This window comes from Eleginops maclovinus, chromosome 8 (genome assembly GCF_036324505.1).
Source record: "Eleginops maclovinus isolate JMC-PN-2008 ecotype Puerto Natales chromosome 8, JC_Emac_rtc_rv5, whole genome shotgun sequence".
Classification (NCBI taxonomy): Eukaryota; Metazoa; Chordata; class Actinopteri; order Perciformes; family Eleginopidae; genus Eleginops; species Eleginops maclovinus.
In genome coordinates, this window is record NC_086356.1 from 18,373,547 (window position 1) to 18,387,410 (window position 13,864).

At 39.4% G+C, this 13,864-nt stretch overlaps 1 protein-coding gene across 1 annotated transcript; it reads left to right on the forward strand.

Moving 5' to 3' along the window:
* The first annotated feature begins 4,988 nt into the window (after positions 1-4,988).
* LOC134868043 (sialate O-acetylesterase-like) lies at positions 4,989-13,541 on the forward strand. Its single transcript, XM_063888912.1, has 10 exons — positions 4,989-5,172; positions 5,368-5,529; positions 7,132-7,286; positions 7,655-7,793; positions 8,030-8,198; positions 8,347-8,429; positions 8,511-8,644; positions 11,141-11,295; positions 12,556-12,742; positions 12,900-13,541. Exons 1-10 carry the CDS (start codon positions 5,115-5,117, stop codon positions 13,158-13,160), a joined length of 1,503 nt encoding a protein of 500 aa, XP_063744982.1. The 5' UTR covers positions 4,989-5,114; the 3' UTR covers positions 13,161-13,541.
* Positions 13,542-13,864: the final 323 nt, after the last annotated feature.

Here is a 13,864-nt window from a genome sequence, read left to right on the forward strand (position 1 = left end):
CGTGTTGAAAGGAAACCAGTTGAGGTGGTTCGGGCACCTAGTGAGGATGCCACCTGGGCGTGGAGGGATTATATCTCTTCGCTGGCCTGGGAGCACGTTGGAATCCCCCAGTCAGAGCTGGTTGATGTGGCCAGGGAAAGGAAAGTTTGGGACTCTCTGCTGGAGCTGTTACCTCCGCGACCCTGACAGAAAAAAGGGAGTAGATGGATGGATGGATGGATGGATGATGGATGGATGGACAGTCAGGTCCATAAATATTTGGACATTGACACAATTTTCATTATTTTGGCTCTGTACCCCACAACAATGGATTTGAAATTAAACACTAATTATGTATTTTAAGTGGAGACTTTCAGCTTTATTTGGAGGGTATTTACATCCAGATCAGGTGAATGGTGTGGGAATTACATCACATTTTATCCAGGGTATCCCCTTTTTAAGGGACCAAAAGCAATTGGACAATTGGCTGCTCGGCTGTTGCATGGCCTGGTGTGTGTTATTTCCTTGTTAGTTAATTTACAAGGAGCCGAAAAAAGGTCTAGAATTCATTTCAAGTGTGTTATTTGAATTTGGAATGTGTTGCTGTCAATTATCAATATGAAGTCCAAAGAGCTCAGCAACACTAAAAGACCTGGAAGACCATAGAAGACCTCTGTGGTGGCTGACAGAATAATTCTTCTGGTGAATCATGAAAGCCATACATAACAGTTTGCCAGATCAATAACAATCTCCAGGGGCGTGGTGTATCTGTGTCAAAGTCAAAAATCAACAGAAGACCTCACCAGAGTAAATACAGAGGGTTCTCCATGTGATGTAAATGTTAGTGATCCTCAAAAGCAGGAAGGCCAGATTAGAGCTTGCTAAAACCTATCTAAAAGAGCCTGTACAGATCTGGAAAACATCCTATGGACAGATGAGACAAAGATCAACTTGTACCAGAATGATAGGAAGAGAAGAGCATAGAGAAGGGAAGGAATTGCTCATAGCGTACTCCTCATCAGTGAAGCATGGTGGTGGTAGTGTTAAGCGTGGGCATGTTTGGCTGCCAATGGAACTGCTTCCCTTGTATTTACTGATGATGTGACTGCTGACAAAAGCAGCAAGATGAACGCTGAAGGGTTTCGGGCAATATTATCTGCTCATATTCATCCAAATGCTTCAGAACTCATTGTGCGGCACTTCACACTGCAGATGGACAATGACCTGACGCATACTGCAAAAGCAACCAAAGAGGAATTTCTGCAATGGCCAAGTCAATCACCTGACATGAATACAATTGAGCATGCACTTCACTTGCTGAAAACAAAACTGAAGGGAAACTGCCAAAAGAACAAACAGGAACTGAAGACAGCCACAGTAGAGGTCTGGCAGAGCATCAGCAGGGACGAAACCCAGCATCTAGTGATGTCTATGGGTTCAAGACTTCAGGCTGTCATTGACTGGAAAAGATTTGCAACCAAATATTAAAAGTGACTATTTTATTTATGATTATTTTACTTTGTCCAATTACTTTGTAGAGTCCATTGTAGAGGTGTACAGAGCCAAACTAATGAAAATTGTGTCAATGTCCAAATATTTATGGACCTGCCTGTATGTTGTCATGTATGTGTTGAAATAAAACTGTTTAGCCTTCATTTCAGTAACTAGGGATTCATCAAGCCAAATTCTCTCTACTGTGAGGTCACTCTTTGTCGATGTAATGAAATCACACCATGGTAAACCAGTTATGGCCAACTGGCCTTGCACTTGCCAAAGATACTTGCGTTTTTGGTTTTGTTTGGCCTTACCACCAACAAACTTAACATGCGTCACTTCCTCTATACTGTCTACATTTGGACATTTCACTTCACCTTAGCCAAAGGTGGCATTTGCAGTAGGATCATATACCGTGGCATCAGGGTTAGCACTGAGGTAAGACGCATTAGGATGAACAACAAATCCAGAAGGAAAGACATTGACATTGCACATGTCACTATACTGCTTTAAAACCTCTGGCTCAAGGTCAATCCCCCTTTTCATGGCAGGTGTTTGCCATACCCCTTTCATGATTCTCACTGTGAGAGCCTGAGCAGAGGACTCCCCTCTAAGATTAAAACTGAACCTTGAGAGAATGGTCCAAATTTATAGTCCACTAAAGTTAGGTCGGACAGGCCACATAAGATTGTGCATATTCCAGGTTGCGGTTGAAGGAGTTGTACGTAGGCTCCTAAGGACAGCACTGCAGAGTCAGAAAGGTGTCCTACATGCACAAGTAACAGGAACCATTCATCAGTAAATTAAATCAGTAAAGCACTATCTGCAGGTTCTCATATTATGCCCATGTTTTAACTAAACTTCAACAAAAAAAAATACACAATAAGTGATCAAATTAATGTAATGATAAATTATGAAAATACCTGCAATGGTTCCATACAGCGTAGATTTGACACTGCTGTGTCCACTGCTGTGCCTTAGGCCGGACCACAAGTTAATCCGTGGGTTCCGGACGTATCCCCTTGAGTGACACAAAAATAAAAGAAATGCTGTTGGGATTTCAGAGAATATCGGGATAATTCATCACTCAAGTCATATTGTAGATGTACATCCTCTTCAGGGTGCATTGACAAATAGAGAGAACCTCCATGCACATTCATACACCTAAGTGTAACTTGGTCATGTGAGTCTAAATGCAAGAATTTCAAACATCTTTATTGAGTAGACTATACAGTATGGCTATATCTGAGGGATCCAGACAAAACATACCTGGGTCCTTGGTCAGTGCCATGAATGAATCTCTGACTTTACACCCCCATGGTGCTGCAGTGAGCCGTCTGAAATAGGAGTGCGACCACGTGATTACACAACGCCTTTCCAGCAGCACACAAACAGGAGCATCCATTTAACTGCATGGGTGTAACTGCACATAGCACAATCTAGAAATGGAGAACATGTACAAAAAATGAGAACAAAAAATGAGAAAGAGAATCTGCAACAGCAGACATTGGGCAAGAAACAGAAAGTATGCAACAGCAGACATGGGGCAAGAAAGAGAAAGCATGCAACAGCAGACATTGGGCAAGAAACAGAAAGTATGCAACAGCAGACATGGGGCAAGAAAGAGAAAGCATGCAACAGCAGACATTGGGCAAGAAAGAGAAAGTATGCAACAGCAGACATGGGGCAAGAAAGAGAAAGCATGCAACAGCAGACATGGGGCAAGAAAGAGATTCAAGAAGATTCAAGATTCAAGAAGCTTTATCCCAAGGGAAATTGCTGTGCAACATTTGCAGGAAAAAGTGGGAAGGTAATACAAAGTGAGAGGTAAAATCAAACTAACATAAAATAAACTAAGTAAGTACTAAGTAAAAGCAATAAAATTACAGTTAATACGTAAGTATATACAATATACAACAATACGCACTGTGCAATTAGCAGCATATATAAAAATAAAACAAGTATAAACTAAATAAAGTGATACAGTGGAATTGGATAAAGTGACATTTTGGCCTCAGGACGCAGGCCTCAAGAGAGAGCATTTGCAACAGCAACAAGAAACAAAATACTGAACATGCACCTGAACCTGTGTCTGAAATCATGCTCTACACCAGGGGTGTCCAAACTATTTTTACTGAGGGCCGTAAGCAGACAAATATACAAAGGGCTTGGCCCCTCACTACAGGTGAGGTATATTGCCTAATATGTTAAATTAAGTTATAAGTTAGCAAAAAGGTCAATTATGCTTGATATCTGAATATGCTTTAAGAAAAAAACAGCCTACATCGCAGCTCTCCGTAGGGTTTCATTTATTTTGTTATATAAAGTGTTCACAGCTCATTCCTTAAAACAGGATCCTCACATTGCTTATAACAAGATAAGATCAAATGTACCTTTATTAATCCCCGTGGGGAAATTCAAGCCTTTATGCAGCAAGAGATTGAGAAGACAAAAAACAGTACAGATTCACACAAGGATATGAAATAAAAATAAACATTATAAATTATGAAGGGTGTATTTTAAGCTTACTATGTTAATAAGTGATTGGGCTTTTTTTATCAACTAAGGTTGACTGAATTTATTTGAATAACCACGCTTATTAACACATGAATACTGTGTAATATATTTTTACATATATATATATATATATATATATAGAGAGAGAGAGAGAGAGAGAGAGAGAGAGAGCGAGAGAGAGAGAGAGAGAGAGAGAGAGAGAGAGAGAGAGAGAGAGTACAATATAAGACAAGCACAAGTTTCATGTGTGGGCCATATTCCATTATACTTTTTGAATTTGCTGAGGGCCGATTAAAAATGGACAACAGGCCTCAGTTGGCCCCCGGAATCAGAATACCTTTATTTATTTATGGCTAACCTCGACTCACAACTGTGACGTGCTCCATAGAAGAGTCAGTGGAAGTTAACGTTTATGATGTTAAATAAAGAAAATAACACCAACAATTACCAAGGTAGGACAATACGGTCAACAGAACTTCGGTCAAAACTTAGCTCACCCTCATTGTCATTCCACAAATCCCAGCTGTCACGCACCCACCCAAACACATAAGCAACATCGAGGCGTGACAGACCTGAAACACACAGCTTCACTACCATTGTAAATCAAATTCAAATGATCTGGGTAAATAAGCTCTTTCTGCATTTTTGACTGATTTTTTAATTTGTCATTATTTTATTTGTAACACATGTCGTTTTCTCCTCTGGACGAATAAAGGTATTCTGATTCTGATTATGTGGTGTTGTGTAGGCCGGTTAAATGTAATCATCTCACTACAACCTCAATCAGTCCCTTTTTTTTTTTTTTTTTACAAATATTGCAGTAATATTGTTCGTATATTGCTAAGAACATTTGCAAATATTGTTCGTATTATTGTGGAATAAACTTCAAATTCACTTTAAAGAGGATTTCAAAATGTTGGCACTTTTGAGCTTGTGTGCTTTTATTTTGAAGGTCCGCAGTCCACTGCATCAGTCTGTTTACGGATGTAACCGGTATACTGAAAACACTCGTTTGGATAGAGGTAGTCTGTCTACCTCTATTCCTTTTGATAGCTTCAGCACGTTCACGTTAGCTTAGCTTGCAGGACTTTGCAGCTTTTTGTTAACCTGGATGTCATCTTGTCATGGCGATACAACTTTATGTTGTTTTCACACTGGTTGCAGCTTCTATTCACGACTGCGGTGAGTATCGTTTGGTCAACATTAACCTGTACCACAACTTCTGGTCGTGTCAAAATGTTACTGCGTTCATATTTTCAAACAGAAACAAACAGTCATATTTATTTTTGCGCTTTCATCTACTTACACTTTATGTATTGTTATTTTAATTATTCTGCATTCGCTTATTGTTTTTTCACTATTGACATGTTTATGTAGATGGGGTCCTGCGCTTCGCCTCCTACTATAGAGACCACATGGTGCTGCAGAAGTCTCCAGAGAGAGCTGTAGTGTGGGGCTATGGACCCGAGGGTGAACAGGTGAAATTCACCTTGTCAGGACAAAACCTACAGAGCATCTCACAGGCTACAGTGACAAACGGTGAGTATAAAGCCAGTTTATTTCAGATCTGAAGTTTTATGCTGACAACCAAAGGATACCAAACAGAACTGAATTATCCTGTCAGGGAGTGATATGAAAGAGACTGTATTCTTTAATCAGAACCTTTATTTTCTAAGCACTATTCAGACGGTTAGTTTCTTTAATATAACAAAGAGTCAAAGGGTCGCAGCTTTCAAATAATACATTAATCTCAAAAAACAGCTAAGGTTGGATGACAAGGCGGGATTCTATGCATACAATGAAATAAAAAATATTAGCTTAAAGTTTATCGGAACTGACATGGATTGATTGATAGATGTGTGTGATTCTGGTGATGAAGGGGCCAAATCAAAGTACAGGGTGTGTATCTGAGATAAGAATGCAGGAGAACCAGCTTTATCAGTTTTCAATACCCCCCTCCATCTCTGTTCCTCTCTCTCCCTCTCTTTCACAGCTATTTGCACTTGGAAAATCATGTCTCAATTGTAGCAGTTGAATTGGATGTAACCATGACTTTCAACAATAAAATTGAAGGTGAAATTTAATTAAGAAAAGCAGTTAGAACAGTGCGTTATGAGGCGCTATACAAGCGGTGAGGCTCAGTGTGGCGGCTAAATTCCCAATAAATGAAGTAGTCAACAGGCTAAACTTGACTCGTTGCTGTGAAATGTTCCATAGAAGAGTCAGTGCTGAAATTTAAGTTTACAATGTGTAATAAAGAAAATAATACAAACAATAACTAATGTAAGACCCATACAGTCAACAGAAGTTATCAGAACTGAGCTCACCCTCATTGTCATTCCACAAATACCCACATTTTACAGGTGCCCTAAATGCAATAAACATACCCGAGGGACAATTATCAGAAATGGTCAATTCCCAAATTGTTTGGTGTTATCAAATAATGATAATGATAAATCAATAAACACAAGGTCACTTAGCATTATGGCTCCTCAGAACGTGCATGTGGTCATCTTAAATAAGGTGGGGGGCTGCGTCTCAGGAGGTAGATGGTTGTCTGTTAAAGGGAAGAACGGTGATTCGATCCCCAGCTCCTTCAGTCAACGTTGGGCTAAAAAGTGTGGTCCAGTCTTCTAGAAATCATATGTGCATGTGATGGAGGAATGCACAGTGCCTGTAGGGGGTGTGGTCTCAATAGCCATGCAGTAAGCAGTATGCTATGTGCATGTGATTCAGGAATGGCATGGATATACTTGAATGGCATCTGTTTGTTTTAGTCAAGATTATGCTAAAATATACTTTCCCCAACTATATTTAAGTACCCTATGAAGAGCCAACCTTCAATTTAGAAAATTCCCAGTTTATTTCAGTTTATTCCCATAAATTCCCATGGAAAGTTTCCATCTTTGAAAATTCCCATGGAAAGTTTCCATCTTTGAAAATTCCCGGAATTTTGCAACCCTAATTGTAGCCCCTTCCTCTGTATGAGTGAGTGTTAATGCTGATGGGAAAAGCACTTTCTGAATCCAAGATGGAGTGCTTGGATTGATACCCACGTCGCAAGCCAGAGGAATGAGGAGCCCAGCATGCACAAAATTGAGAAATGAGAAGAGCCCTAAGTGTCACTGACTGTCTTTACAGGTATCTGGCGAGTCAGCCTAGACCCTGTTGAGGCTGGTGGTCCCTACAATGTGACAGCGGGGGTGCAGAACAGCACAGCCGTTCTGACAGATGTGCTGTTTGGAGATGTTTGGCTGTGTGGAGGCCAGAGCAACATGTTCTTGAATTTATATCAGGTAGGCAGAGTCAGAAAAGCCTTTAAGGTATACTTCACATAAAAGGTTGCAAAAATACCAACCTGCCATGTAGCATTCCAGATACAGCTCCGGAAAAAATTAAGAGAGCGCTGCAGCATTTTCAGTTTCTCCTGTTTTACTATTTAAAGGTATGTCTTTGAGTTAAATGAATTTTTTCTTATTTTATTTTATAAACTGCTGACAACATTTCTCTGTGTTGGAATTCAACAGACACTGGAATGGCTGCCATACATGTAGAGATACAGATTTAAGAAACATTTGGAGTGCTCTCTTCATTTTTTCCAGAGCTGTATGTGAGACTTTATACATTGTAGACATTTATTCATTTTGTATTTATTCTCCAATAGATTTTCAATGCATCAGAGGAGTTGAAGCGCGCAGCACACTATCCTCATGTGAGGACTTTTATGGCATCCCTGGTCCAGAGTGAAACTGAGCAAACTGATTTTATTCATGTCCAAATTCCCTGGTCTGTGCCACCAGCATGTAGGTTGAAGATACATTTAGTTATTCATAAATTGTTTAAATTGGATTTTCAGCTTAAAGGTTTAGGTGGGTTACTTAACTACAACTGAACCTGTTTTAAATGCTGTGAAATAGAAACATGCATACAAACACGGGTTAATGAATCCTCGCTTCATTATGGTTGCAGCACGGTGGTGTGGTTTATCACCTTTCTGCATTCTGCTGATTGACTACTTTTCAAGCCAGATTTTTTCCAGATCTAGCAGGTTTCTCTGCAGTGTGCTGGCTCTTTGGCCGTGATTTGTATGAGAAGCTGCAGTACCCCATAGGACTGGTGGAGTCCTGTTGGGGTGGCACCACTGTCGAAGCATGGTCCTCTCCAAGAGCACTTCAGCAGTGCGGACTACTACAGCAGCCTGATGACGGGTACGTTTCAGGGGTATAAGAAGATATAGATACAGTACAATATCATCATATTTTTTTTGTCATATCAATGGATTTCCAAACACATCAAACCAATTCTATAGTTTAAAGCCAAAGTCAATGCTTTCCTTTGCACATTAAAATCTTTCAGACCCAAAGTTAATTCTGTCTCGTGGAATGCAATGATCCACCCGCTGCTCAACATGACCATCAAAGGAGCCATCTGGTACCAAGGTAAGACGAGCTGCAAAGGTTTCTGATTTTCAATATAACAACATGTATATCATGCATGTTTAAGCCTTGTGTTGCTCTTAGGTGAGGATAACACAATATATCATCAAGAGATGTACAACTGCTCCTTCCCGGCTATGATTGATGACTGGAGGATGGCATTTCACCAGGGCTCAGGCGGGCAGACGGCTCTCGATTTCCCCTTTGGATTTGTCCAGGTATGTTACATTAAGTATTTTAGCTTTGATAGCAAAATTACACCACAGCAAATTATCACCTCGATTTTTTTGGTTTTCCTAAATATTTATCAGACACTTGTCAAAATCCACAGGAACCACTTGAAATTGTACATAAATCCACAGCCCTGCACCTATTTAAACATCTAAAGAATCACTTTTAAAGTTGGTTAGCCTTTTACTTTATTCCCTTGTCCAAAACAGAGAATGTCAGAATTGAGTTTAAACTAAATTCTGACTGCGGTTTAATTTAGAAAAGAGAAGGGGAATCTGCTTTAATCCCTTGTAAGCTGATTCAGGTGTTAAAGCAGCAACAGGAAACCAATTGAGAAAACACAGGATTTGACAGGTAAGATTTCACACAAGGATAATAATAATGAAACACTTACAGGCTAAAGAAAAATAACACATTTCAAAACTACAAAATTCCCAATTTGAAATGTGTACCTGGAATTTGCTGCGCGTCCTAATTTTCCTGCCCTTGATATGTTTACTCCTTCGTAATATGTACAGCGGGTAAAATAAGTATTGGACACATCACCATTTTTCTCAGTAAATATATTTCTAAAGGTGCTATTGACATGAAGTTTTCATCAGATGTCGGAAACAACATGCAATCCACACATGAAAACAAATCACACCACAGATGTCCATAAATTAAGTTATGTGTATTAAGATGGAATGACACAGGGAAAAAGTATTGAACACGCTTACTGAAATGTATTTAATACTTTGTACAAAAGCCATTGTTGGAAATGACAGCTTCAAGACGCCTCCTGTATGGAGAAACTAGTCGCATGCATGGCTCAGGGGGGATTTTGGCCCTTTCTTCCACACAAACAGTCTTGAAGGTTCCGTGGGCCTCTTCTATGAAATCTGATCCTTAGTTCTTTCCATAGATTTTCTATTGGATTCAAGTCAGGTGATTGGCTGGGCCATTCTAGCAGCTTTATTTTCTTTCTCTGAAACCAATTGAGAGTTTCCTTGGCTGTGTGTTTGGGATCATCAGCAGTGTTGTGGGTAACGTGTTAGTTTCGTGCGTTCGGTAATCAGTAACTTAGTTATTTAAAAAAAAAAAAGTAATCCGTTAAAATCCCGACTGCAGCCTGCTTTTTGTCAGACAGTTCTGTGCCACCTGCGGATGTGTCAGCGGAGGCGCAGCGCTGTGATGCGTCTGTGCCCTGCTGCTGACCTACATTACCTGTGTGTGTGTGTGAGTGTCTCGAACCCCCGGCAAGATGGCAGAGGTCAGCGTTTTCATCGTGGAAGTACGCACATTATTTTCAATTCACCAGCGAAAAGGACAAGAACAACATAACGGTAAAATGCACTCTCTGTGTTGAAAAACGTTTCGAAAGTCTTCTTTTGCTACGTTTCAATCACTGCTTTGAAGAGTAAATGTGAGTTTAGGCCTGTGATACTTGAATAGTATTTTCATAGTTCAGCTATTAGGCTATATTTGTAATGTGCCCGCTGTGTGCCAGTGGGCGATTTTATTGTTCGTTTTATTCGGCATTTTTGTTGATTGGTCGTTAATGTATAAATGGATCTGAATCTGCAACCTGTTTACCTCAGATTCTGTTTATTTAAGCGCACGTAAATGTATGCACTTTTATAACTGCATCATATCGGCTACCTGGGCTGGGTACCAAACATTAGGCAACTCCTGAATTTTGATCACATGTTCTGTGATTTAAAAAATAAAATGCTATGTGGCATATAACTGACTGTCTTTCTTGTTATTGTTATCCTGCAGAGTTAATTTGGTTGGATGATGTTATTCATTGTCAGGACGTCTCGGTGCATTTAAAGTAGGCTGTGTGTCTGCGTCAGTTAAGCTGCAGCATGTGCGAGGCGCTGCAAACGGCTTTTAATTTTCGGTAACGCAGGAGTACTCTAACGCGTTACTTTTATTAATAGGTAACGCTGTAACGTAACTGATTACTTTTAATTGATAGTAACGTTGTAACCTAATTAACTACTTTCCAAAGTAACTATACCCAACACTGATCATCAGTGACCCATCAGTTGTGTTTTAACTTAGCCATTTTACATCAAACTGCACAGAACTAACTTTTAAATGACAAACAATAAACTGTGATTATACATTAGGATATAAGACATCATTACATACTGACGATGCTACGTATAGCATAAGATCTAGTTATATGTTAGCTGATGGCAACAGAGAGTTGGATGATGGCTGATTGTCATTGCCACTTATTTGTTGCCAATTTATAATGTCTCTTAAAGGGGTCACTGCCCTCTAGTGGTGAATGTATGAAAGATCTCAAAACTAAACTGATAACAGAACAGGAAGGTTAAATGCTACGTAGGTATTTAAAGCTTTAGCATTATCGTTGTTTTTTGGGGCACTGTTTTGGAAATCAATCTTCGTCCTGATCTATCTGTTAGGGAGCATTCTTTTATGATGGTTTGATTTCCTACATCTAAATGATAACTTCTTTGTACTTGCAGCTGTCTACCTCAAAAAAAAACTCAACTAGTGACGCCTTTCCGAATATCCGCTGGCACCAGACAGCAGATATCGGCTTTGTCCCAAATCCCCGCATGCAGAAAACGTTCATGGCTGTGGCAATGGATTTACCAGATGAAAAATCTCCCTATGGCCCGTAAGGATTGTATTTATAGAGCTCATAGCATATGAACCTGTACAACACCAGGGAACATTACTTTGCTGATACAAGTGGGTGAAACCGTTGTGTGATTGCATAGATTTGGTCAATTGTTACATGTCAGAATTCAGTGTAACCCATCTCTTGTTTCAGGTCAGATTAGAGTTAAATGCGAAACAAATTTAAATGCTGATGAGTTTGCAAAAGTTTGAACAGGAGAAAGGAGCTCAAATTGATCATGTCCATATGTTTCTGATCTGGCTTCCATCGAGTCATTAGGACAATTTTAAGATACCTAGAAACTTATTCAATGTTTTCAAAAACAATTTGCTGCAAAGTCTTTGGCATAACTATCTCATTAACCAGTGCCAGCCGTGACTGTTATACCTAGGCCCTCTGACCCCCCTTCCCTCGTCTAAAAAAACAACCCTAGCCTTACCCTTCTCTTGCATTCTGTCAACCCCCCTTCCCATACTATTTTCGGTCAAAATTGACTGGTGTGATTTGCACAGTGATATCTCTGGAACCCCTTATCCAATTTTGATGGTTGAAATCTCATTTGAACAGTCAAAGCAAGTCGAATCGAGGGGTTGCAGACAGAATGACACCATATTATAAAAATGCTTCCCATGTAGGCTGCGTTTACTGGAGATGGAAATTAGTTAGTGTTGTAGCTGAGATGATTCCCATTCCAATGATGTATGGGATGTATTGATTTGATACAAGCAATGCAGTATTTCAGTGTTTCATTGTGTTAGCTCTGATGCTAACTAGCTACTTTTCCACTAGTTTGACAGAGGGCGGAACTTGTCATAAATTGCGCGATAATAAATTCCACCCATTTAGAGGGAAGATACGATTGTCAATTGTACTGTCATTTGACATTACTCTCTCGTTCCCAGTAACTCCAGAGAGGCCAAAGGATCTTCTTTCATTTAACTCTTCACACTCCAACAGAAACGGAATAGGTAGATTCAAAGGATTTAATTATTTGGAAATGTTGTTTTAAATACAATTAAATGATTGCAATTAAATAATTCAGTTATTTTGGTAAAACTAATGAAAAATATAACAAAAAAATGTTGTTCAAATATATATTTTTTAATTGTTTTTTAAATCTTATTGTTTTGAAGATGAAGACTAGAGAGCCCTGGCGGTTCGCCATTGTCATTAACATACTTTCATGTACTGAAGCAGCTTTTTGCTGTTCTATGTATTGACCTGACTCTAGAGTGAGCTTGTTTTGTTCTGTTTCAGAATCCATCCCAGAGACAAGCAGGACGTGGCCTTCAGACTGTCATTGGGAGCAAGGGCAGTGGCGTATGGTGAGCACGACGTGCCCTTTCGTGGACCTTTCCCCAGCAAAATCCTGTCCACTACAAAGTATCTCGAGATAACCTATGACCAGGAAGTTTCTGTCGCTCCGTCTGAAAACATCTTTGAGGTAAGGCTGACAGCGGTACAGTCAGTATGACTTATGTCCCATATTTACCAGCTGGCTTTATTAAATATGCTATCTAATATAATAGCTTTACCATAAGACAGAGTTGTATTATGGTCGATAATTTCTTGCTAAATAAATACAATTCTCTCCTATTAAGATCTGCTGCTCAGAGAGTCAAACTCCATGTGGTCCGAAGTCTCGTTGGGTTCCAGCTCCCATCATGCAGTGGGGTCCGACCACTGTCCAGTTATCTACCACTTTGTGTTCGCCCAATGAAGAGGTCGCTGCTCTGCGGTATGCATGGAGAGACTGGCCCTGTGACTTTAAGGCCTGTCCAATCTACAGTGCCAGTCAGATTTTACCGGCTCCTCCTTTTATTGCCAACCGTCCTCCAGCCAAAGGAATCAATGAACTGTAAGAAGACCAAATAATGAAAAGTGTGCATTTGTTTAAGTCAACAGCTGATCACCCATTGAATTGCAAGAAGAATAATGCTGCTATTTTATGTCTTAGTTGGAAAGCTTGGCAGTTCTACCTGTCAGCATGGTGGAATCCTCTTAATACGTCTTATTTTATTTTAAAACATTCATAATAGAGATATTTCTGAATTCGAAATACTGAAGATTAGTAAGTTTGTAGCAGTTTGGTATGTTTAAATGTGGTTATGGTTTCTATCCTGTTTACAATCTGTGCTGTTACAACAAGAAATTGCTGGAGTGTATATATAAAAAATTGCCAATATTTTATTTGAACAAAACTCTGTAAAAAATGTTTGCATCAATAAATGTCAAATGATAAGAAAAAATCTACTGTTGTTGAACTGGAAACAAAATGTTAAATGCAACGTTTTTAGGACACCAACAGTTATATAATAATGCATTGCTGTGACATTTACCAACCCTTGTATGTTTGAAAGGCAAGGCAAGGCAAGGCAAGCTATTTATATAGCACATTTCAACACAAGGCAATTCAAAGTGCTTTACAAAAATGAAAGACATTAAGAGAGTTTAAAAATAGTGCAGCATAAACACATTATAAAAGGCATTTAAAAACAGTCATTTAAGAGCAAAGATACTGAAATAAACACAACAGGTATAAAACACATGAATAAAAGTCACAGTG

Bases quoted from the DNA above. Each gene is read 5' to 3' on its own strand.
- LOC134868043 (XM_063888912.1), top strand. From the start codon at position 5,115: ATGGCGATACAACTTTATGTTGTTTTCACACTGGTTGCAGCTTCTATT. The intron at 8,199-8,346 runs GTACGTTTCAGG...AAAATCTTTCAG, and splicing joins CTACAGCAGCCTGATGACGG to ACCCAAAGTTAATTCTGTCT. The intron at 11,296-12,555 runs GTAAGGATTGTA...GTTCTGTTTCAG, and splicing joins GAAAAATCTCCCTATGGCCC to AATCCATCCCAGAGACAAGC.